General features: G+C 43.2%; 2 protein-coding genes across 3 annotated transcripts in view; both read left to right on the top strand.

The window, feature by feature from the left end:
* LOC110493529 (sodium/potassium/calcium exchanger 3) overlaps positions 1-19,129 on the top strand; it is a 68,604-nt gene extending 49,475 nt beyond the window's left edge. The window contains exons 3-17 of the mRNA XM_036949456.1: positions 2,264-2,340; positions 6,565-6,639; positions 7,352-7,436; positions 8,042-8,145; positions 9,213-9,287; positions 12,837-12,862; positions 13,005-13,058; positions 13,282-13,415; positions 16,028-16,188; positions 16,313-16,595; positions 16,855-17,021; positions 17,208-17,322; positions 17,486-17,598; positions 17,701-17,766; positions 18,001-19,129. Coding sequence (XP_036805351.1) covers positions 2,264-2,340; positions 6,565-6,639; positions 7,352-7,436; positions 8,042-8,145; positions 9,213-9,287; positions 12,837-12,862; positions 13,005-13,058; positions 13,282-13,415; positions 16,028-16,188; positions 16,313-16,595; positions 16,855-17,021; positions 17,208-17,322; positions 17,486-17,598; positions 17,701-17,766; positions 18,001-18,153 — 1,688 coding nt within the window. The 3' untranslated portion in view covers positions 18,154-19,129. The remainder of the gene's footprint in view (positions 1-2,263; positions 2,341-6,564; positions 6,640-7,351; positions 7,437-8,041; positions 8,146-9,212; positions 9,288-12,836; positions 12,863-13,004; positions 13,059-13,281; positions 13,416-16,027; positions 16,189-16,312; positions 16,596-16,854; positions 17,022-17,207; positions 17,323-17,485; positions 17,599-17,700; positions 17,767-18,000) is intronic.
* Positions 19,130-22,746: 3,617 nt separating this feature from the next.
* Positions 22,747-24,403, top strand: part of LOC110493527 (ras and Rab interactor 2) — a 52,176-nt gene continuing 50,519 nt past the window's right edge. Inside the window, exon 1 of one of the 2 annotated variants that reach the window (XM_036949454.1) lies at positions 22,747-23,023. The gene's annotated coding sequence lies outside the window, so the exon portion shown is untranslated. The remainder of the gene's footprint in view (positions 23,024-24,403) is intronic. The other variant, XM_036949452.1, reaches the window with a different exon arrangement.

Raw genomic sequence — 24,403 nt, 5'->3', positions numbered from 1 at the left:
CCCTCTCTCTTTTCCCCTCTCTCTTTCCACCTTCTCTCTTTCCACCCTCTCTCTTTCCCCTCTCTATTTACCCCTCTCTCGTTTCCCTCTCTATTTCCCCCTCTCTCTTTTCCCCTCTCTTTCCACCCTCTTTCTTTTCCCCTCTCTTTTCCCCTCTCTATTTTCCCCTCTCTCTTTTCCCCTCTCATTCCTCCCTCTCTCTTTCCCCTCTCTATTTCCCCCCTCTCATTTCCCCTCTCTCTTTCCCCCTCTCTCTTTTCCCTCTTTATTTCCCCTCTCTTTCCCCTCTCTCTTCCCCCTCTCTCTTTTCCCCTCTCTTTCCACCCTCTCTCGTTCCCCTCTCTCTTTTCCCCTCTCCTTTCCCCCTCTCTCTTTCCCCCTCTCTCTTTTCCCCTCTCTCTTTCCCCCTCTCTCTTTTCCCCTCTCTTCCCCATCTCTCGTTTCCCCTCTCTATTTTCCCCTCTCTCTTTTCCCCTCTCTATTTCCCCCTCTCTCTTTCCCCTCTCTCTTTTCCCCTCTCTATTTTCCCCTCTCTCTTTCCCCCTCTCTCTTTTCCCCTCTCTTTCCACCCTCTCTCTTTCCACCCTCTCTCTTTCCCCCTCTCTCTTTCCCCCTCTCTCTTTTCCCCCTCTCTCTTTCCCCCTCTCTCTTTTCCCCTCTCTCTTTCCCCCTCTCTCTTTTCCCCTCTCTCTTTCCCCCTCTCTCTTTTCCCCTCTCTTTCCACCCTCTCTCTTTCCACCCTCTCTCTTTCCCCCTCTCTCTTTCCCCCTCTCTCTTTTCCCCTCTCTCTTTCCCCCTCTCTCTTTTCCCCTCTCTCTTTCCCCCTCTCTCTTTTCCCCTCTCTCTTTCCCCCTCTCTATTTTCCCCTCTCTCTTTTCCCCTCTCCTTTCCCCCTCTCTCTTTCCCCCTCTCTCTTTTCCCCTCTCTCTTTCCCCCTCTCTCTTTTCCCCTCTCTTCCCCATCTCTCGTTTCCCCTCTCTATTTTCCCCTCTCTCTTTTCCCCTCTCTATTTCCCCCTCTCTCTTTCCCCTCTCTATTTCCCCCTCTCTCTTTTCCCCTCTTTCTTTTCCCCTCTCTATTTTCCCCTCTCTCTTTCCCCCTCTCTCTTTTCCCCTCTCTTTCCACCCTCTCTCTTTCCACCCTCTCTCTTTCCCCCTCTCTCTTTCCCCCTCTCTCTTTCCCCCTCTCTCTTTCCCCCTCTCTCTTTTCCCCTCTCTCTTTCCCCCTCTCTCTTTTCCCCTCTCTCTTTCCCCCTCTCTCTTTTCCCCTCTCTTCCCCCTCTCTCGTTTCCCCTCTCTATTTTCCCCTCTCTCTTTTCCCCTCTCTATTCCCCCCTCTCTCTTTCCCCTCTCTATTTCCCCCTCTCTCTTTTCCCCTCTCTATTTTCCCCTCTCTCTTTCCCCCTCTCTATTTTCCCCTCTCTTTCCACCCTCTCTCTTTCCACCCTCTCTCTTTCCCCCTCTCTCTTTCCCCCTCTCTCTTTTCCCCTCTCTATTTCCCCCTCTCTCTTTTCCCCTCTCTATTTTCCCCTCTCTCTTTTCCCCTCTCTTTCCTCCCTCTCTCTTTCCCCTCTCTATTTCCCCTCTCTCTTTCCCCCTCTCTCTTTTCCCTCTTTATTTCCCCTCTCTCTTTTCCCCTCTCTCATTTCCCCTCTCTCATTTCCCCTCTCCCTTTCTCTCTCTTACACACTTTTTTATGCACAATAAGGAGTGATAGCTTCTAGTGCTTCTTGTACCCTTTCCTCTTGTAGCCCAACTCTCTTTCCATGTATAATTTTCCCCTCTTCTCATCCCCCTCTCCTCCCTCTCTCCTCCTCACCCTACATATCCTAATCCTGAGCTCTATTTTTACTCTCTCATCTCTGCCCTCTCTTTGTCCTCTTCTTCGCTCTCACTTTTTCCATCTCTTTTTCTCTTCTCCTCTGGTGGGTCTTTCAGTTCTCAGGAGGTGTGCACACACACACACACACACACACACACACACACAATCCGTGGCAGGATGCTACATACAGACACACACTCACAGATGGACGGACGCAGGTATGCACACACACACACAAACACACACAAATACACCTTTAGGCAAGGTGCTGCAGGGCCAGCCCTTGTCAGTTCATATGAGTTCTGTGTCCTCCATTAGCTTGCTAGTAGCATTGACCTCACAGGACAGACGTCAGAACACACACACGCACACAATCCATCCACACAGACACACACACACACAATCTCTTGCTTGTGTAACCCGAAATCTCTGTCTCTTCCAGCTTTGCACGAGTTCCCTACAGATCTGTTTACCCACAAGGAGAGGACAGAAGGAGCTGTGGCCCTGCACGTCCTGTGTGTGAGTTCAGTCTTCTTCACTTTGATCTTACACTGTCTCTGTCTGTCTGTCTGTCACTCTGTCTGTCACTCTGTCTGTCTGTCTGTCACTCTGTCTGTCTGTCTGTCACTCTGTCTGTCACTCTGTCTGTCTGTCACTCTGTCTGTCTGTCTGTCTGTCTGTCAACCTGTCAACCTGTCAACCTGTAGGTGTCCCCGGGGTGGCAGGTGGCCTGGCGGTTAAGAGTGTTGGGCTAGTAACCGAAAGGTTGCTGGTTCAAATCCCCGAACCGTCAAGGTGTAAAAATCTGCCTTTCCACTAGGTATCCCCGTTTCCACTAGGTATCCCCTTTTCCACTAGGTATCCCCTTTCCCACTAGGTATCCCCGTTTCTACTAGGTATCCCCGTTTCCACTAGGTATCCCTGTTTCCACTAGGTATCCCCTTTCCCACTAGGTATCCCCATTTCTACTAGGTATCCCCGTTTCCACTAGGTATCCCTGTTTCCACTAGGTATCCCCTTTCCCACTAGGTATCCCCATTTCTACTAGGTATCCCCGTTTCCACTAGGTATGCCCTTTCCCATGTCTCTGTGTGTGTGTCTTTAATCAACCTTTCACATTCTCAACACCTCAGTAAACTATTTTAAGTTCCCGTTAAAAAAGAAATCACACACTCAACACAGTGGAAACTAACAACTTCTCAGTCAGTCCCCTGTATTTCTCGGCTGGCTGGGTGTTTGTGCATAGTGCGAACCATGGGATAATTGTTAGCGGGCCGCCGTCCAAGGCTAAACAAATGGCCCCCGAGTCCAAACTATCCCGCTTGGAGGAACAGAACAGAACAGAACACAGCATCTGGTACCGAATGAGGCCTGCCAACTATGTGTGTGTGTGTGTGTGTGTGTGTGTGTGTGTGTGTGTGTGTGTGTGTGTGCATGCTCCCCACTCTAGCTGGGGTCCTGTCAGCACAGCCGGCATTTTATTTATTGCCGGTTGGAAATACACACCCAATTACAACCAGATTTAGGTGTAGACTCTGAGCAGCGTGAGAGAGACGAGAACTTCCATTTAATATAGTGGACTAGTTCTGGATGGAGGCCGGTGCTAGTTGAGTAGGTAGAGTTGGGGAACGTGTATGTTTGTAATTGTGTATGGGATGTGTGTGTGTGTGGTGGGACGATGAAGCGGAAGGCTGGGCATTTCTGTAGGCTGGGTTTTAAAGGTAGGGTGAGCAGGCAGGATGTGTGGAGGTGTGTTGGGCAGAGGGCTAAACTGAGGTGTAGACTTCAGAGGTAGCAGGGATGTGGAGGTGGCGGCGATAGAGGGCTAAACTGAGGTGTAGACTACAGAGGGAGCAGGGATGTGGAGGTGGCGAAGATAGAGGGCATAGGCGATACAGAGGGTGGGTAGATGTAGGGAAGGAGAGGAACAAGTATGAGGGGAATAGATCACATGTACCATTTCTGTTTGTTTGATGGGCCTCCACATTGGTTCAACGTTATTTCATTTAAATGACGTGGAAACAACGTTGATTCAGCTCGTGGCATACAGTTACCTGTAAGGTCCCTCAGTCGAACAGTGAATTTTAGACACAGATTCAACCCCAAAGATCAGGGACTTTATCCAATGCCTCATAAAGAGGGGCACCTGTTGGTAGATGGGTAAAAAAAATAAAAGTAAGCAGACATTGAATATCCCTTTGCGCATGGTGACGTTATTAATGACACTTTGGATGCTGTATCAATACACCCAGTCACTACAAAGATACAGACGTCCTTCCTAACACAGCCGCTGGAGAGGAAGGAAACCGCTCAGGGATTTCACCATGAGGCCCATGGTGACTTTAAAACAGTTGGTATGCTTGTCATCTGGGAGTTTTTTTAGGATAAACAAATAGAGCTAAGTATAGGCACAATCCTAGAAGAAAACCTGGTTCAGTCTGTTTTCCAACAGTCACTGGGAGACAAATTCACCTTTCAGCAGGACAATAACCTAAAACACAAGGCCAAATACACACTGGAGCTGCTTGCCAATGTGACAAAACTGGAACTAGTGGCTTAGTTACAGACTTAAATCGTCTTGAAAATCTATGACAAGACTTGAAAATGGCTGTCTAGCAATGATCAACAACCACCTTGACAAAGCTTGAAGAATATTTCAAAGAATAATGTAAAAAAATATATTGTACAATCCAGGTGTGGGAAGCTCTTAGAGACTTACCCAGAAAGACTCACAGCTGTAATGGCTGCCAACGGTGATTCTAACATGTATTGATTGATTCAGGGGTGTGAATACTTATGTAAATGAGATATTTCTGTATTTCATTTTCAATACATTTGCAAAATTTCAACAACAAAAAAATTAACTGTGTAGATGGGTGAAAATTCAAATGTTTTGCTGTAGCACAACAAAATGTGTAATACGTCAGTGGGTATGAATACTTTCTGAAGGCACTGTATCTCTCTCCCTCCAAAACCGCTATGCCTTGATGACCCCATTCACTCATGTAAGCATGAGAGGATTAGTCCGCTGTCAAAACATCATGTCATTTCTTGGAATTCCCTTGTTCCCTCCAAAAAACTCAACCAATCAAAAACTCTTACTCAACCAACCGGCAACAGCAACAGGCTGCTGTGTCTAAAAACAGAGACAACACAGAGACGATGCTGTGTCTAAAAACAGAGACAACACAGAGACGATGCTGTGTCTAAAAACAGAAACAACACAGAGACGATGCTGTGTCTAAAAAAACACCCACCCACTCACATATACACACACACACACACACACACACACACACACACACACACACACACACACACACACACACACAAAAACACACCCTGCCCAGTCATAACGGGACTTCATAGCTGGATAGAGAGAGAGACGGCTGCTATACTGCCACAGTATTCCAACTCTGTTAACTGCCATCTGTTGTTGTCTCTAACCTCTCAGCCCCATGTGATTCCACACCCAGATTCAAATCTCTAACAGGGATTGTACTTTACCTCGGACCCCTGATTCACCAAATTCATGAATCCATCCCACCCCTCCTACCTAGTCAGGCCCATTGATGGAGACAGAGGCTAATGGCACTATGACGTAGGGTTTAAGGGTTTACTTTACCTGTGTTTCTATACAACCACGGTGCGGTGTCTATGATCTCTTCCTCTCTCTGCCTGTCTGTTTCTCCCTCTCTCTCTGCCTGTCTGTTTCTCCCTCTCTCTCTGCCTGTCTGTTTCTCCCTCTCTCTCTGCCTGTCTGTTTCTCCCTCTCTCTCTGCCTGTCTGTTTCTCCCTCTCTCTCTGCCTGTCTGTTTCTCCCTCTCTCTCTGCCTGTCTGTTTCTCCCTCTCTCTCTGCCTGTCTGTTTCTCCCTCTCTCTCTGCCTGTCTGTTTCTCCCTCTCTCTCTGCCTGTCTGTTTCTCCCTCTCTCTCTGCCTGTCTGTTTCTCCCTCTCACTCTGCCTGTCTGTTTCTCCTTCTCTCTCTGCCTGTCTGTTTCTCCCTCTCGCTCTGCCTGTCTGTTTCTCCTTCTCTCTCTGCCTGTCTGTTTCTCCCTCTCTCTCTGCCTGTCTGTTTCTCCCTCTCTCTCTGCCTGTCTGTTTCTCCCTCTCTCTCTGCCTGTCTGTTTCTCTTCCTCTCTCTGCCTGTCTGTTTCTCCCTCTCTCTCTGCCTGTCTGTTTCTCCCTCTCTCTCTCTCTCTCTCTCTCTCTCTCTCTCTCTCTCTCTCTCTCTGTCTCTCTCTTTTTCTTTCTCTGTCCCTCCCGCGCTCTCTGTCTCCCTCTGTCTCCCTCTGTCTCCCTCTGTCTCTGTGTGGATGTGTGGGTAAACTAATTCTGTCTGTCGTTTTGTTTTGAAGGATATTAGTGTACCAGTGATTTTTGTATTATAGTAAACCCGATTTGGATATTATGATTTGGTGGGATTTGCAGTTAGGTTGTTGGCTAGCCATCAGCATGTATAAAGCCATGTTTAGTCCAATATCACTGACACATCATCTACAGTGTGTTCTTATGAAATTCAGATGGTGGTTTCCATCCATGTGTATCTAACATATTTAGTCAAGTCTGTTCAGGAGAGTATACTGTTTACAGAATGTTACGCAATATTACCGAATGTTCAGATAGAAATGCAGTGAGAATAGATACAAAAGTCAAGAAGAATAGGAAATTATTACTCAATGAACACCCCCCCCCCCCCCCCCCCCCCTGTTATCTTTCCTCTCTGTGTCTATTTCCTTTCAGGCCATGTATATGTTCATTGCCCTGGCCTTGGTTTGTGACGATTACTTTGTCCCTTCGCTGGAGAAGATATGTGAGGTATGTATGGACAAAGACAGTCTGCATCCCAAAAGGAAGCATATTCCATATGTAGTTTACTAACCTATGGGCCCTGGTCAAAGGTAGTGCACTATATAGGGAATAGGGTGCCATTTGGGATGCAGGAAAAACAAGATGTGGATAAGATGTGCTTATGTTGCTGTTTGTCCTTCTGTGTGTTAGGGTCACAGTTCAGTTCAGGGTCAAGGGTTAGTCTGTGGTATTCTTCTTAATGACATATTGGATCCTGTGCCACTTCCATCTTATTACAGTGTTACACTGATATACTGTGAAGCTTCTGTTGACAAGTCTCAACTTCTGCTTTTGTCTATATATTACCTCTCTCGCTCTCTCTTTCTCTCTCCCGCTCTCTCTTTCTCTCGCTCTTTCTCTCGCTCTCTCGCTTTCTCTCTCGTTCTCTTTCCCTCTCTCTCCCTCTCTCTCCCTCTCATTCTCTTTCTATTTCTCTTTTCTTCTCTCTCCCTCATTCTCTTTCTATCTCTCTTTCTCTCTTTTTCTTCTCTCTCTCTCTCCCTCTCGTTCTCTCTCTCGTTTCTTCTCTCTCTCCCTCTCATTCTCTTTCTCTCTCTCTCTCTCTTTTCTTCTCTCTCTCTCCCTCTCATTCTCTTTCTCTCTCTCGTTTCTTCTCTCTCTCTCTCTCCCTCTCTCCCTCTCATTCTCTGTCTCTCTCTCTCTCTTCTTCTCTCTCTAGCGTCTTCATCTCAGCGAGGATGTAGCAGGGGCAACCTTTATGGCCGCTGGAAGCTCCGCCCCTGAACTCTTCACCTCTGTCATAGGTAACACAAAACACACACACACATGCAATACACATAGTTACTCACTAGCATGGACACGCACACACACACACACACACACACACACACACACACACACACACACACACACACACACACACACACACACACACGACCCAGTAGAAGAGGAACCTACACAGGGATTAACAACACATTACATGTTAATCCAATTAATAGAGTTGAAATGAACATTGATGAGAAGCTGATGAGAAGCAATGACTGACGTCAGTATTTTAGATTGGCGCTTTTGATAACACTGTGGATTAGAAGCAGACTGTTGTGTTCCCTGTAAACAGAGACGGTTTTTAGAACAAGACTCTGTAGTTTAGTTTAACCCTTTGACGTGGCTGAGCTGTTTATATGTGTTGTGACAGCCGGGGGCAGTTGTTTGATCCCACTGTCAATGTATCACATCCAGTCATCCAGGGCCACTATACACACACACACGCAGAGGACACACACACACACAAACACACCCACAGCGCCGCTAAGACTAGCGACGTCAGATTCTGCCGGAGCAGACTGCATGTTACACAAGGACAAAGTGCCGTGTCATACCGTGTGTACATGTGTGTCCCTCTCCGCAGGTGTCTTCATCACTAAAGGAGATGTGGGTGTGGGGACCATTGTGGGGTCAGCAGTCTTCAACATCCTCTGCATCATCGGAGTGTGTGGAATCTTTGCTGGCCAGGTATGATGTCATAGTGCTAGGTCATTTTAGAAAAAGGTATATCTCAATACAGCGCAGTACATACACATACACATATCTACAGAATACAGATGTATAGACACACATTCAAATCGAATACAACAGGTGTCGACTTTACAGTGAAATGCTCACTTACGAGACCTTAACCAACAATGCAGTTTTAAGAAAATACCTAAACAAATATAAATGTAAAAAGGTAAGAGATAAGAAGTCTCTTGGACATAATGTAGGTACACACAGTGTCCATATCTATTGTCCATATCTGTTGTCCAAGAATATCCACGAATATTACAGTGTATTGCTGTAAAGTCATCTTAATACTGCCAGGAAACAGTGTATTGCTGTAAAGTCATCTTAATACTGCCAGGAATACAGTGTATTACTGTAAAGTAATCTTAATACTCCTCACTATTGTTGATCTAGTAGAGATCAGTTTGTTCCATCTTGCTAGCTCGTACGGTCTATTCTGGCTATACAGCAAAAACAGATCTGGGACCAGACTTTGGCTACGTGTTTCTCATAGGAAGACACGATGTGCTTTACAGTTTGGATAGCCTGATCCCAGATCTGTTGGTGCTGTCTAGCTTGACATGACTGTAGCAGTTTTCTCTACAGCACAAACAGATCTGGGACCAGGCTAGGGCTTGACTGTGTTTCTCTAAGGAAGATATGTGTTTCACTGTAGTAGTGTGTGTGGGTTGATTTGCATACTAAATATGGGCTCTATAACGCATTAGTCACTGTGTGGTAGGCTGTCTGTGCTGCATATCATTATGTAAAATCAATGAATACACCGACACCTTTTTGGAGGAGGTGAGCACTGCCTGCTTGTCCTTTCTACGCAGTGGGATCTATTCAGGTCAACTCAAGAGCTCTTCGTGTATCTCGGTGTGCTTGTGAGGGAGCTGGAGCTGTAATCGTTATTGTTGGGCCAAACCGCCGGCAATATAAAGTGCTATCATGAGGGTATGCTTGACTGCAGTTCATCAGTGTGATAATGCTGTGTCTTTTGTTTGCGTCCTGTTTGTCTTCTCTCCATCTGTCTCTAGGCTGTGAAGCTCTCCCATTGGACACTACTCAGAGACTCCGCCTACTACACGCTCTCTATCGCAGCCCTCATTGCAGTAAGTGGCCAAACACTCACATGTGCGCACACACACACACGGTTACACACACAAGCAGCGTGCCAACACCTGAGTTCTCCCTGCGTTACAAAGAGCGAGAGAGAGAGAGAGAGAAAGAGACAGAGAGAGGAGGAAGAAGAAAGAGCGAGAGAGAGGTAGACATACAAACGGGTAAAGACAAGAGAGATAGAAAGACAGAGAGGCAGATAGAGACAGAACATCAGTTGGACCAGTCTTTCTGATAGAGAGAGTATAGCTCGAGACAGAACATCAGCTGGACCAGTCTGTCTGATAGAGAGTTCAGCTCGAGACAGAACATCAGCTGGACCAGTCTGTCTGATAGAGAGAGTTCAGCTCGAGACAGAACATCAGCTGGACCAGTCTGTCTGATAGAGAGAGTTCAGCTCGAGACAGAACATCAGCTGGACCAGTCTGTCTGAGAACCCTGCTCTGATGTGCAGACAGACTCATCACGCATCACTCCCCCCAATTAACACAACACTGGGTCTGACTGACGTAGATACACGACAACTGCACTGAACTGAATTATAATGCAGGTTGACGTTTATTGTCATGAATTTTTCCCTGGAGGCAGAACTGAGCGATGTCCGCTAGGGACAGATGGACATTTACCGGGGGGGGGGGGGGTTGGTCCAAAATCAGGGAGGGTTGTCAAACTTTTTTATTTTGACTTTTGGGAGGGTAGTGTTTTTTTCCCCCTGGTTTACATTCCCTCTTCTGCTCGCATTTTCCCTATAAACAATGGCTTGACTTACTTTTTGACATTAACCTAATAAAGTTTTGGTGTGGCTATTATTAAGCTTTAGCTACTGCAGGCCTATGATATGAAGGCAGTGCGCCACGCCACTACAACTGACTTGCGCTGAGGAAGTCTGTTTCAGGCCTACCAGAGTTACTCCTATAATCTAACGCTTATCTTTATACAAAATAGTCGGATCTAAAAATGTACGAATTAGCTCCCTTCTGTACGCCTATGTCTGAATAGCAGACGCAGTAGCCATCTGACATGAAGAAATGCATGTCGCTGTCATAGCATGCTACGGCATCTCTCAGGGTCTAAGCCTAAGCTTCTCTTCCTTTATATAGAGTATATATATTTATTTATTACGCTATTTATATCATACAGTGGACACCTAAGTCTAAAGGCCTATGCATGCAATGCCCTGATACATTTTGAGCTCAAATCTCTGACCGCGAGGTGGACAATTATTATTTTAGGAATTATCCTAAAAGCCAATAAATAAATAGGCTCTAAAGTGTTGCGTAGGCTGCACATGGAAACACGAGGAATAGTGTGTTTTTGTTGTCATTTGTTATTGCTGTTTTTAAGGGCACGTAAATGTGCCTCATTTGGCCATCAGATCCTCCAGGTCGGATCGGAAAATCTTCTCTGTCATGTTGTCCGGGCGCCAAATTCTCCTAATGGAAACTGAAATGGCGCATTGTTTCTATAAATATTTTAGAATATTTGCATGAAAATCTGTCACCAATTGGATGGAAACCTAGGTACAGACACCCAGGGATCTGGACAGGGAGAATACATGTTACAGTAGGCCAGTAAGGCAGGCTATGGCTGTACAGATGCTCCCTAGTCCAGTGTCACTTTGATGATGCCTGCACATCATGGTTCACCAGCAGCCCCAAACATCTAAAGAATAAGCTAGCAGCCAAACAAGCTTGTAAGAATTGTACTTAAACTCCCCCATCATACTAATCTGAAGGTTGATCATTTTTCATTTTTCAATCTGAAGGTTGATCATCTATTTCATTGTATATGTATTTATGTCATATTAGGGACCATAATGGAAACAAGTCCCCGGTTTATTGTGCAATCCCACTCACTTTAAAAAAGATTTGTGCATATACAGTTGAAGTCGGAAGTTCACATACACTTGCGTTGGAGTCATTAAAACTTGTTTTTCAAAGTTGTGGCAAAATGTCAAGGTATTGGTGTGGCCATCCCAAAGCCCTGACCTCAATCCTATAGATAATTTGTGGGCAGAACTGAAAAAGCGTGTGTACAAACCTGACTCAGTTACACCAGCTTTGTCAGGAGGAATGGATCAAAATTCACCCGAACGTATTGTGGGAAGCTTGTGGAAGGCTACTTTTTACATTCATCTCTAGGAGACAGAACGCGTCTCCTTCCTGAGCGGAATGACAGCTGTGTGGTCCCATGGTGTTTATACTTGTGTACTATTGTTTGTTCAGATGAACGTGGTACCTTCAGGCGTTTGGAAATTGCTCCCAAGGATGAACCAGACTTGTGGAGGTCTACAATTATTTTTCTGAGGTCTTGGCTGATTTCTTTTGAAATTTCCCATCATGTCAAGCAAAGAGGCACTAAGTTTGAAGATAGGCCTTGAAATACATTAAAAGGTACACCTGAAATTGACTCAAATTATGTCAATTAGCCTATCAGAAGCTTCTAAAGCCATGACATCACTTTCTGGAATTTTCTAAGCTGTTTAAAGGCAACTTAGTGTATGTAAACTTCTGACCCACTGGAATTGTGATACAGTGAATTCTACGTGAAATAATCTGTCTGTAAACAATTGTTGGAAAAATGACTTGTGTCATGTACAAAACTATAGTTTGTTAACAAGAAAGTTGTGGAGTGGTTGAAAAAAGACCTAAGTGTATGTAAACTTCCGACTTCAACTGTATTTATTTAATTATAAATATGGCATAAAAATGTTGAAAATCTGATTTCCCTTTAGCTGATCATTGTCTGCAGCTATCTCTGATCGTGGTGTAATGAATCAAGCAGGGAGAGTGAGCTCGTCTATGGTGGTCGGCGAACCCTCAACCTTCTGGCTCGTAGACCTGCGTGGCATTGATTGTGCCACAAAAGCTTAAGTGGCAAAGTCGATATCCAGGTTTATAAACACACGGTCACTACAGTTATTGTTATCTTTGGTTGTACACATTATTTTGAGTTAATTATTTGAGAGGGGAGGGTGTTCAATTTATTTTACAGTACAATGAGAGGGTCTTAATTTAAGGTTAGGGATTAGGGTTAGCAATGTGGTTAGGGTTAGGTTTAAAATCAGATTTTATGACTTTGTGACTGTGCCAGTTAGTGACCACTCTGCAGAGCTGCCTCCAGGGCAAGATTCATGACAATAAATGTCAACCTGGAAAGATAACATGCCTTTGACTCTACAGTCTGGATAATAGTAGTATGAAATGCCAATGACTCACGGGATAATCTTCAGTTCTGGGTATATGTTAGCCTTTTAGCATGAAGCATGATGACACAGCACATACATCCACACGAGTCATTGCAGAAAGAGAAATACTGTATTTTTCCACTTGACATTGGCTAAGTGAGACTGTAATGAATAAGATGTCGAGTAACAGGTCTATTTGTCCTGGTTCTGTCATGGAGGAAAGTTCTGGAGTTGGCATTACCCTCTGGTGGTCAAGATAGACATAGCATTGCTTTAATAATCAGTACTGGAAATGATTGTGTTATTACCTCTCCCTTTTCCTAAATATGATCAATCCCTCTCTTTCTCCTCACAGTTTATCTACGACGGGGAGGTTACGTGGTATGTAAAAATGTCTCTTGATATTCAGTTGGTTGATAATCAGTTGATAGGTGTATTTTGAATAGATTCTCCTGTGCTCGTGTCAACTGTATGTGTGATGCGTGCTGGGGGTGGATTCATTCTATTCTGTATTGTATTCAAGGTGGGAGTCTCTAGTCCTGAACGTAATGTACCTCTTCTACATTCTAATCATGAAGTGAGTATGAGCATCATCTGGCGGTCACATCATCACACACCACGAACACACACACTTCCCATCTGGACCAAGAGCTATTCAGTCATTTAAGATACTGTACATTCAGAGGCGAGTGTATTACACTGTTTACTCACAGGACAGTCTGCATACTTCTGTAAACTCTTGGATACTTTCTACTCAATTCATGGTCTCTTTTCTGAATGTTCATCACTTGTGTGTGTAGGTTTAACGGCAGAGCCAGGCGCTACTTTGACCGACGGAAGAAGAGCTCCGTGAGTCTGGCCAACGGTCTGACGGGCAGCACTGACCTGGAGGACAACGTCACCTGTGACGCCACCGCCGTCCTGCTCAAGAAAGGTACCTACCCTGTTGGCACACAGATATGACATCACGTTATCAGGCTTCTATGGGGCGACACTTTATTTGGATAGTACATCTACAGACTATCACTAACTGTTCAACTAACTATCTACTAACCTTAACCCTTTACCCTAACTCTTATTCTAAACCTAACCATCACCTTAACCCTTTACCCTAACTCTTATTCTAAACCTAACCATCACCTTAACCCTGTACCCTAACTCTTATTCTAAACCTAACCATAACCTTAACCCTTTACCCTAACTCTTATTCTAAACCTAACCATCACCTTAACCCTGTACCCTAACTCTTATTCTAAACCTAACCATCACCTTAACCCTGTACCCTAACTCTTATTATAAACCTAACCATAACCTTAACCCTTTACCCTAACTCTTATTATAAACCTAACCATCACCTTAACCCTGTACCCTAACTCTTATTCTAAACCTAACCATCACCTTAACCCTTTACCCTAACTCTTATTCTAAACCTAACCATCACCTTAACCCTTTACCCTAACTCTTATTCTAAACCTAACCATCACCTTAACCCTTTACCCTAACTCTTATTCTAAACCTAACCATCACCTTAACCCTTTACCCTAACTCTTATTCTAAACCTAACCATCACCTTAACCCTTTACCCTAACTCTTATTCTAAACCTAACCATCACCTTAACCCTTTACCCTAACTCTTATTCTAAACCTAACCATCACCTTAACCCTTTACCCTAACTCTTATAACTCTTATTCTAAACCTAAACCTAACCATCACCTTAACCCTTTACCCTAACTCTTATTCTAAACCTAACCATCACCTTAACCCTTTACCCTAACTCTCATTCTAAACCTAACCATCACCTTAACCCTTTACCCTAACTCTTATTATAAACCTAACCATCACCTTAACCCTTTACCCTAACTCTTATTCTAAACCTAACCATCACCTTAACCCTTTACCCTAACTCTTATTCTAAACCTAACCATAACCTTAACCCTTTACCCTAACTCTTATTCTAAACCTAACCATCACCTTAACCCTGTACCCTAACTCTTATTATAAACCTAACCATCACCTTAACCCTTTACCCTAACTCTTATTCTAAACCTAACCATAACCTTAACCCTTTACCCTAACTCTTATTCTAAACCTAACCATCACCTTAGCCCTTTACCCTAACTCTTATTCTAAACCTAACCATCACCTTAACCCTTTACCCTAACTCTCATTCTAAACCTAACCATCACCTTAACCCTTTACCCTAACTCTTATTATAAACCTAACCATCACCTTAACCCTTTACCCTAACTCTTATTCTAAACCTAACCATCACCTTAACCCTTTACCCTAACTCTTATTCTAAACCTAACCATAACCTTAACCCTTTACCCTAACTCTTATTCTAAACCTAACCATCACCTTAACCCTTTACCCTAACTCTTATTCTAAACCTAACCATCACCTTAACCCTTTACCCTAACTCTTATTATAAACCTAACCATCACCTTAACCCTGTACCCTAACTCTTATTATAAACCTAACCATCACCTTAACCCTTTACCCTAACTCTTATTCTAAACCTAACCATAACCTTAACCCTTTACCCTAACTCTTATTCTAAACCTAACCATCACCTTAGCCCTTTACCCTAACTCTTATTCTAAACCTAACCATAACCTTAACCCTTTACCCTAACTCTTATTCTAAACCTAACCATAACCTTAACCCTTTACCCTAACTCTTATTCTAAACCTAACCATCACCTTAACCCTTTACCCTAACTCTTATTCTAAACCTAACCATCACCTTAACCCTTTACCCTAACTCTTATTCTAAACCTAACCATAACCTTAGCCCTTTACCCTAACTCTTATTCTAAACCTAACCATCACCTTAACCCTTTACCCTAACTCTTATTCTAAACCTAACCATCACCTTAACCCTTTACCCTAACTCTTATTCTAAACCTAACCATCACCTTAACCCTTTACCCTAACTCTTATTCTAAACCTAACCATCACCTTAACCCTTTACCCTAACTCTTATTCTAAACCTAACCATCACCTTAGCAAGCAGTTGCTTATCAACAGATAGTTTGTTGATGGTATGAGTATCTGAACTATCCAAATAAACTGTGACCTTCTGTGGTGCAATACAGAGAAATACAGTTTTCCTTGAAATGATTTTGGTAGTTGTGGTGGTTCCACTGAAAAAGGAACTATTGTAGTATCTCAGTTTCAGTTGCTTCAGGGTTTTGGCCAGGCCCTTTATATACTTCCCCATAGTCAGATGAATTCATGGATACCATTTTTCTGTCTCTGCGTCCAGGTTGAAGGAAGTTGCTAACTAGTGCTAGCGCAATTGCTAACTAGTGTTTGCTCATTGCGCTAACGCTAGGTAGCATTGGCTCGTGAAATTACCTCCAACTTCCTTCATACTGGACACAGTTCATCTGACTCCGGGGAAGTCGATAAAGGGCTTCATCTCCAAAATCCTGAAGAATCCCTTTCAGGCACTCAGTGGAAGGTACACACGTGTCTGTATGAGTTTCTTGTGTCACCAGTCTGTTAGTGATAACAGTAGCCATTTTGTGTCTGTCCCCATAGCTAACTTCCAGTGTAAGCCCAGTGTGCTGATGGTGGATGAGCTACTGTCAGCCTATCCCCACCAGCTGTCCTTCTCTGAGGCTGGCATGAGGATCATGATCACCAGTCACTTCTCCCCCAGGACACGATTAGCCATGGCTTCACGCATGGTCATCAATGAGGTAAGAGTATGGTAATATATATATATATATACACACACACACACACACACACACACACACACACACACAAACACACACACTATATCTCTCTCTCATTGACCCAGTATTGTGTGTGTGTTTGCAGAGACAGAGGGTGATCAACACCAGTGAGACCAGGGTCAACCAACACATCACCAACGGAGACTCAGACTCTGCAGCCGCCAGGGCTCCGGAGAGGCGTAGTCTGGAGAACGGCAGGACGGGCGGGGCCGAGACAGGGCTGAACGGGAGATGCGTAGGTCAGGGGGTCCTGGAGTCGGGGAATGAGACGGAAAACGAGAACGAGGATAATGAGAATAATGAGAATGACGGAGGAGAAGAGGAAGAGGACGAGAACGAAGGACCTCTGGTCCCTCACAGACCACCAGGTGTGTGAACATGTTATATGTCTATATTCTTTATTCTATGTTTTACATATTTCAATTCACTGACGCTCATTTTCTCTCTTCCAATCCCCTTCTCTTTCTGTCTCTCTCTCTGTTTCTGTCTCGTTCTCTCTCTCTCCCAATTCAATTATATGAATATTTTTTTAAATTCTCTCTCTCTCTCTCTCTCTCTCTCTCTGTCTCTCTCTCTCCTTCTCTCTCTCTGTCCCTCTCCCTCCCTCCCTCCCTCCCTCTCCTCCAGCGGGTGTGTGTAACAAGATGAAGTGGCTGCTGTGCTGGCCTCTGTGCCTGCTCCTCTTCTTCACCATCCCGAACTGTGCCAAGCCACGCTGGGAGAGATGGTTCATGGTCTCCTTCGTCACCTCCACCATGTGGATAGCTGGCTTCTCATACATTATGGTCTGGATGGTGAGTTCTTATTTAACCTTTATTTACTAAATGTCATATTAGCCTTGGCTCCAGCTGTCCTCTCAAACGGGAATACAGTGTTGAGGTCTGGTAATTGTCTTGCAGAAAAATGCTATGTGTGACGTTTCCATTCTAGCCTTGGTTACAATTCTAATGGTACGACTGCCATGTTGTCATTGACTTTAGGTGACTGTGATTGGGTACACGCTTGGCATCCCTGATGTCATCATGGGCATCACGTTCCTGGCGGCGGGGACTAGTGTTCCAGACTGCATGGCCAGCCTCATCGTGGCACGCCAAGGTACTGTAGGGAGAGAGACACACAGAGACCACTCCATCAGAACCAACTCCACAACACTTGTCTTTTTATGAGGTTACACAGAGCTGTTGAGCTGCGGTACTGCACACACAAAGTACGGTGTTATAATACAATGTATTACGATAGATTTTTCTCTTCTGTCTAGGTCTGGGAGACATGGCCATCTCTAACTCCATTGGCAGCAATGTGTTTGATATTCTGGTGGGCCTTGGCCTGCCCTGGCTTTTACAGACCCTCTGCATTGACTATGGATCAACTGTGAGGATTCCTGCTATTACCCATATTATTATTATTTTTTGACTATTTCCCAACATTGTAGACAGGCTTAGAGCTGATCATGTGTTTCTGGGTCCTCTTCAGATCTCTCTGAACAGTAGAGGATTGATCTTCTCTGTTGCGCTGCTCTTGGCCTCAGTGTTCCTCACAGTGAGTACAGGCTGTTCTCAGATCAGCCTAAACCCAATACTAGCTTCAACTTTATTTTAAAACAACTGTCTATAAACTAGTGTGTTGTGCTAATGTTTTCACCTGTGACCTACCTAGAATACCTCCAACAACCTATCACTCTCTATGGTCACACACAGAAATGTAGAGTACTATGTTAACTCCAAATCAAATCTAATCTCTCCTTTCCCTCCTCTTCTCTTCCTCTGTCCTCAGGTGCTGGGCGTCCACTTAAACAAATGGACTCTGGACCGTCGACTGGGTCTGACCTGTCTCCTCATGTACGCAGTCTTCGTCTGTTTCTCCGTCCTTATCGAGTTCAACGTCTTCATCTTCGTCAACCTGCCCATGTGCCGCGAGATCCTCTGATCCTTGTACTCTTCCTCATCCTCTTCCTCCTGCTTTCGCTCCTGGAGGATGTCTTTGCCACAGGTCTTTGCTCCCTGTCTGCTCGCCCCACCCTCGAGTGGATTTTTATCTTGAAATAATGGTTGTTTAATTTATCTTTGGTGCAATACAAGCGAATGATGAACGGAGACTTTGTGTTCGTCCGGTTTTGGCCGGAGAAGAGAAGACGTAAGAGAAAGTCCCGTTGGAAAATGATGAGGTCAAAGGTCAACCGAACAGGAAGTAGTAGTGACTGCTTCCTGTTAGCTTTCTGTTGCCAGGTAAACTGAAGACATTGGTTTGGATAAACTAAACTGTATTATCATCGGCGTCGATGTATAAGCTGCTAACTGACTGAGAGAAAATGATTGGCTAACGGCAAATGATAGCCAATAGGATTGTGTTATTTTCTTACTCTTTGTACATGTTTGGATTGAAATATTATACATATTGTTTAAGGTGTTTTAAGTTAAGATGGATGTGCGACAGGATTCCATGTGTGCTGGCTGTAAATATTTGAAGAGAATATTGACATGGAGAAGTTTATTGACTGCTCCGGTTATTCGACCGTTCGGTGAAGCGGCAAGAATCAAAGAAGAAGAGGAGGAGGATATTTTTGTTCAAGCTGAGTGCACTGTAGGGACTTGACCAAACAGTGATGCTCTCATGCCAGCCATTTCTTCTCGCAAAGTGTAAGACAGCATGACATGCTAATCGCCAGTCTATTCCTGTAGCTTTGTGCTGTCAGGGAGAGTTCATATTAATCTATTCTATTTGCAGTAAGAAATATTTATGTACAGTACAGTTTTTTGTTGTTGTTATTTTCTCTCCAAATATATATATCCAAATATATGTGGGATATAGAGTACCAGTCAAAAGTTTCCACACAGCTGCTCGTTCCAGGGTTTTTCTTAATTTTGACTGTTTTTCCATTGTAGAATAAAAGTGAAGACTATGACAAAGCACATATGGAATCATGTAGTAACCAAAAAAAGTGTTAAACAAATCAAAATATATTTTATATTTGAGACACTTCAAATAGCTACCCTTTGCCTAAATGACAGCTTTGCACAGTCTTGGCATTCTCTCAACCAGCTTCATGAAGTAGTCAACTGGAATGCATTACAATTAGCAGGTGTGCCTTGTTAAAAGTTAATTTGTGGAAGTTCTTTCCTTCCTAATGTGTTTGAGCCAATCAATTGTGTTGTGACAAGGTAGTAGTGGTATACAGAAGATAGCCTTATTTGGTAAAAGACCAAGTCCATATTATGGCAAGAACAGCTCAAATAAGCAAAGAGAAGCAACAGTCCATCATGACTTTAAGACATAAAGGTCAGTCAATCCGGAAAATTTCAAGAACTTTGAAAGTTTCTTCAAGTGCAGTCGCAAAAACTGTCAAGTGCTATGATGAAACTGGCTCTCATGAGGACCACCACAGGAAAGGAAGACCCAGAGTTTCCTCTGCTGCAGAGGATAAGTTCATTAGAGTTACCATCCTCAGAAAATGCAGCCCAAATAAATGCTTCACAGAGTTCAAATAACAGACACGTCTCAACATAAACTGTTCAGAGAAGACTGTATGAATCAGGCCTTCATGGTCAAATTGCTGCAAAGAAACAACTACTTAAGGACACCAATAAGAACAAGAGACTTGCTTGGGCCAACAATCACAAGCAATGGACATCAGACTGGTGGAAATCTGTCCTTTGGTCTGATGAGTCCAAATATGAGATTTTTGGTTCCAACTGCCGTGTCTTTGTGAGAAACAGAATAGGTGAACGGATGATGTCTGCATGTGTGGCTCCCACCGTGAAGCATGGAGGAGGAGGTGAAGGGGTGCTTTGCTGGTGACACTGTCTGTGATTAATTAAGAATTCAAGGCACACTTAACCAGCATTGCTACCACAACATTCTGCAGCGATACGCCAGCCCATCTGGTTTACGCTTGGTGGGACTATAATTTGTTTTTCAACAGGACAATGACCGAAAACCCACCTTCAGGCTGTGTAAGGGCTATTTGACCAAGAAGGAGTGTGATGGAGTGCTGCATCAGATGACCTGGACTCCACAATCACCCGACCTCAATCCAATTGAAATGGTTTGGGATGAGTTGGACCGCAGAGTGAAGGAAAAGCAGCCAACAAGTGCTCAGCATATGTGGGAACTCCTTCAAGACTGTTGGAAAAGCATTCCTCAAGAAGCTGGTTGAGAGAATGCCAAGCGTGTGCAAAGCTGTCATCAAGGCAAAGGGTGGCTACTTTGAAGAATCTAAAATATATTTTGATTTGTTTATCACTTTTTTGGTTGCCACATGATTCCATGTGTGTTATCTGATACTTTTGATATCTTCACTATTATTCTACAGTGTAGAAAATAGTGAAAATCAAGAAACACCCTTGATCGAGTAGGTCGTGTCCAAACTTTTGACTGGTACTGTATATTTTTCCTAATTTATCCCAAAATGATTGTAAATAAGGGATATCCCTGAATCCAGCACCGTCACTTTATTGAACAGAGATACGTTATATAATATGTTTCTGTTGTACAGCATCTAGTTGTATGTAACTGTAACTACTGCACTTTAGGACCCTTTTAGGCTATAGAATCTTGTACAATAGCAGAATACCTTCTACGCAATAGTAGAATATGTTCTACCCAGTTTGAGTACAACAAGGAAAATACGTATTTTTTTAGAATAGAAGGTGATGTAAGACAGTACACTGTCGAGCTAAAGCTGGATTGAAGTGTGTGTGTGTATGTGTGTTTGTGTTGTCTGTGTGTGTGTCTGCACCACGCATGCGTGCAAGTATGTTTTTGTGTGTGTTTGTGGGCGGGGGTGGGTGGGGGTGGGGGAGGAATATGGACATCTTGTTAATGAGCAGACATAATCATGATTGATTTATTTATGGGTTCATTTATTCACAGATCATGTCTGCTCTATCGGTATCAGAAAATCGTGTGGATCCAGTTGTAAATGGAATGCTTTATGTTCTTCTTTCTATGTTATTGAGATTCTGTGTACCAATTATATAATCAAAATCCTGGAAAACTGACTATGTTGTTTATATTTAAGAATATAGAACTTTATCATTTACAAGTTTTGTATAGTTCTTATTTCAAATATAGTATATATTGCAGCATTTGAATATTGTAAAAATGAACAGTTTGGCAGATGCAGGACATGGCCCATTAACTAGACTGGTTTAGCCACCAGAGGGCATTCAAGTTAAGTTTCATTTGGGAGTCATTGAATTAGATTTGATATCTCTTAGGAATAACGGTGTCAACTTCTACAGTTTCTAGCAAGCAAACCTTTCGCACTGGCACAACACATGTATTCTCAAATCAGTGCTTCTTAAACTCTTGTCATATCCCAGGCCCTGTGTTCACAGAGTCTCAGAGTAGAAGTGCTCATCTAGGATCAGGTCCCAGCTGTCCAAATAATCCTACTCATTATGAGCTAACAGACCCACCTGATCCTAGATCAGCACCCATACTCTGAAACATTTTGTGAGTACAGGTTCAGGTATTCAGTTAAGGCCTCAAACCAACAACAATTGTGGATGTGTTGATTGATGTATTTGAGCCAAAACAGTAACATATATTGTCAACAACAGTATTGTCACTTTGTATCAGTGCTTTGTATCCACAGCATGTATTCAAACCAAAAGTGGAGATGTGATAACGCGGACTATGGCTTACTTTAATGAGGATTGCCATGGTTACCAGGTTAAAGGACCAGTCCGCTATCTTTTTGATGCTTTGTAGCCACATGAATGGTCCTCAGACTCAGTGTGTTGTGTAAGTATTTGTACATTTTCAATTAGGGGCAGTAAAACAATACGATTATTGATTTTGCCACATAGAAAACTGTTTGGGCACTTTTACGTGAATGGAAGAGGAATTTTCTGTTAGTCTGCATGTCTCTTCATAATAAGTCTGGATTATTTCCGTGTGTACATTTGAATTAAGGTATTTCGTGATCAAAAGGCTCTGTTTTGATTCTGTTGTTATACTGTTCATATCAAAAGGGAATATAGGCTATTATAAACCATGTTTAAATAACTTATGACGAGCATATTTATTTTACAAAAAAATACAGTATTTAGAATGTAGGCCTACTTCCCTAATTGGTTTCAACAAGAACCAATGTAATTTTACAGTCATGTCTTTGGAATTGTTTGTAAATCCTCATTTTCTTTCCTGAGGGCCTCTGGTTAATTTAGCCTCTCGTAGTACTCTGTGTTTAGGAGGGATTCGGTCATATTTTGCTCCCAGGGGCCTTCTTGCAATAAACAGATTTACATACAGTATAATAGTTTCTACATTGTTATTATTGTGATTATGCATTTGTTATTTAAGCTTTATTTATCCAGGAAAGACCCATTGAGGTCAGAAGACCTCTTTTACACCTGACAATTGTCCATTGGGAAATCAGCAGGATGAGAATACCAAAGGAAGGAATTCACGTGGACAAAGGTTGAATAAGGTTTATGGACATAGGGTAGCTGAGTTATAAATTGTAGTGATTGTCGTCCAACATCCCCATCAGCGCATGAAGACGTTCCAGAACTGGTCATGTGATCTAGAGGTTAGCACTCGCTCGAGTCTTGCACTCGCGCTGCAGTGTTTTTACCGGGAGAGGGTTGAGCCTGAGCGATGTGAACTGAACTGGAGTTCAGTGCAATGGAGACGTTTTGGCAAGAATGAAACTTCAAAAGAATGAACCTATACAATACGATGCAAAACTATATGAAACAAAAGTAAAACTCTATGAGTTCGCGTTGCACCACGCATAGACCACTTGGAATTGTGTGGTTTCTGCCACAAGGAGACTGGACTTTGTGTTTAGGTAAGCACTTTACGCCGTCTTTATCCATAAGTGTTTACAAACATTGGTTGCTTACTAATGCAGTTTTAACAATATTGTCGTTATGGCCAATTGAGGTATGAACTGTAAACGTATGATTACTTATTCTTTTGATATTGTCATAAATACAGATTTTAGGTTACTTAAAAATATATAGTTTATCGGCGACTTGATCTTTCTGGTTGAATAAATGCTAACAAAATAATGCACGTTAAAGGGGCAATCAGCTGTTGCTACATCCAATTTTGGACTTCAATTACTGATATGTACCCATTGATACTTGAAGAATATACCTTGTAAATGCCTCATGAGCTGTCATACCACATCAGAACCCCAAATATACGCTTGTTTTACTCCAATGTTTGTAAACAAAGTGCAAGTAAACAAAACTATACAGCCTAAAAACATGGTTAAAACATGAACATGAATGGTCAGTCCTTGCATCCTAAGTCTATACATTTGAGAGTGATTACATTTCTCCAGCCCCATCCTTCAGCTTTTTACCAAAACAGGGGCATGGAATCCTTTGTTATTATTTCAACTTCTGATTGCCGCTTTAAATAGTGTTAAAATGGGTGTAACTCATAGCTGACAAAGCAATGTCCATATAGGCATAACCTTTCCACTCAGTGATATGAAAGTCTGGATGTGAGTTTCTATGAGGGGCCTGTATGTAGTATCACGTCAGACTTACTTGGAAAGTCCAAAGTGAAGGATAATTCAGATTAATTCATTTGTTCACATCAAGCAGTAACACATCTCTTAGTCTAATGCTTTTCCAGTCTAAGAGTAATAACACTTGCACCAATTTCTCCAGGCACAGATAAGAATTCCTCCTGTCCAATGTGCTGTATTTGACTTGGTCTTATCTATAGACTTAACTCCACTTCTGAGTACAGTACACTTAGCCAACTTTAGTCATTCGGGGGTATGCTACTTGTTTGGCCAAGAGATTTGGAACAAGTTCAAAAGAAGCAGGGATATGTCTGGAACAGACATCGAAAAGGGGATTTCAGACCATTTATTAGCCTGCTACGGTCATGTTCAGAGGTGTAGCTACTCTGACCGCGTTTGACCTGACCTGGTTCAGTTTGATGTGTTCAGATAAGCAGTACTTGCCCTTATACAAACATATCATCATACATCACTCATATATCACATATATCACATCTTATCCTCAAGGAAAGGCTTGGAGGCAGTGTGCTCTCTCTCTCTCTCTCTCTCTCCCCCCCCCCCCCCCCCCTTGCTACTCTTTGAAGCGATAGAGGGCTTTCTTCCCATAGCTGTCCATTCAACTTTCCATCTTCCCATCCAAGAAGAGCGCATGGAAAACATTGGAGGACACATTGGCACAGACCTGTC

Source organism: Oncorhynchus mykiss, chromosome 17, assembly GCF_013265735.2.
Source record: "Oncorhynchus mykiss isolate Arlee chromosome 17, USDA_OmykA_1.1, whole genome shotgun sequence".
In the NCBI taxonomy this organism is placed as follows: Eukaryota; Metazoa; Chordata; class Actinopteri; order Salmoniformes; family Salmonidae; genus Oncorhynchus; species Oncorhynchus mykiss.
The sequence above is the reverse complement of the archived record's forward strand: the minus strand, read 5'-3'. Positions and strand labels throughout refer to the sequence as shown.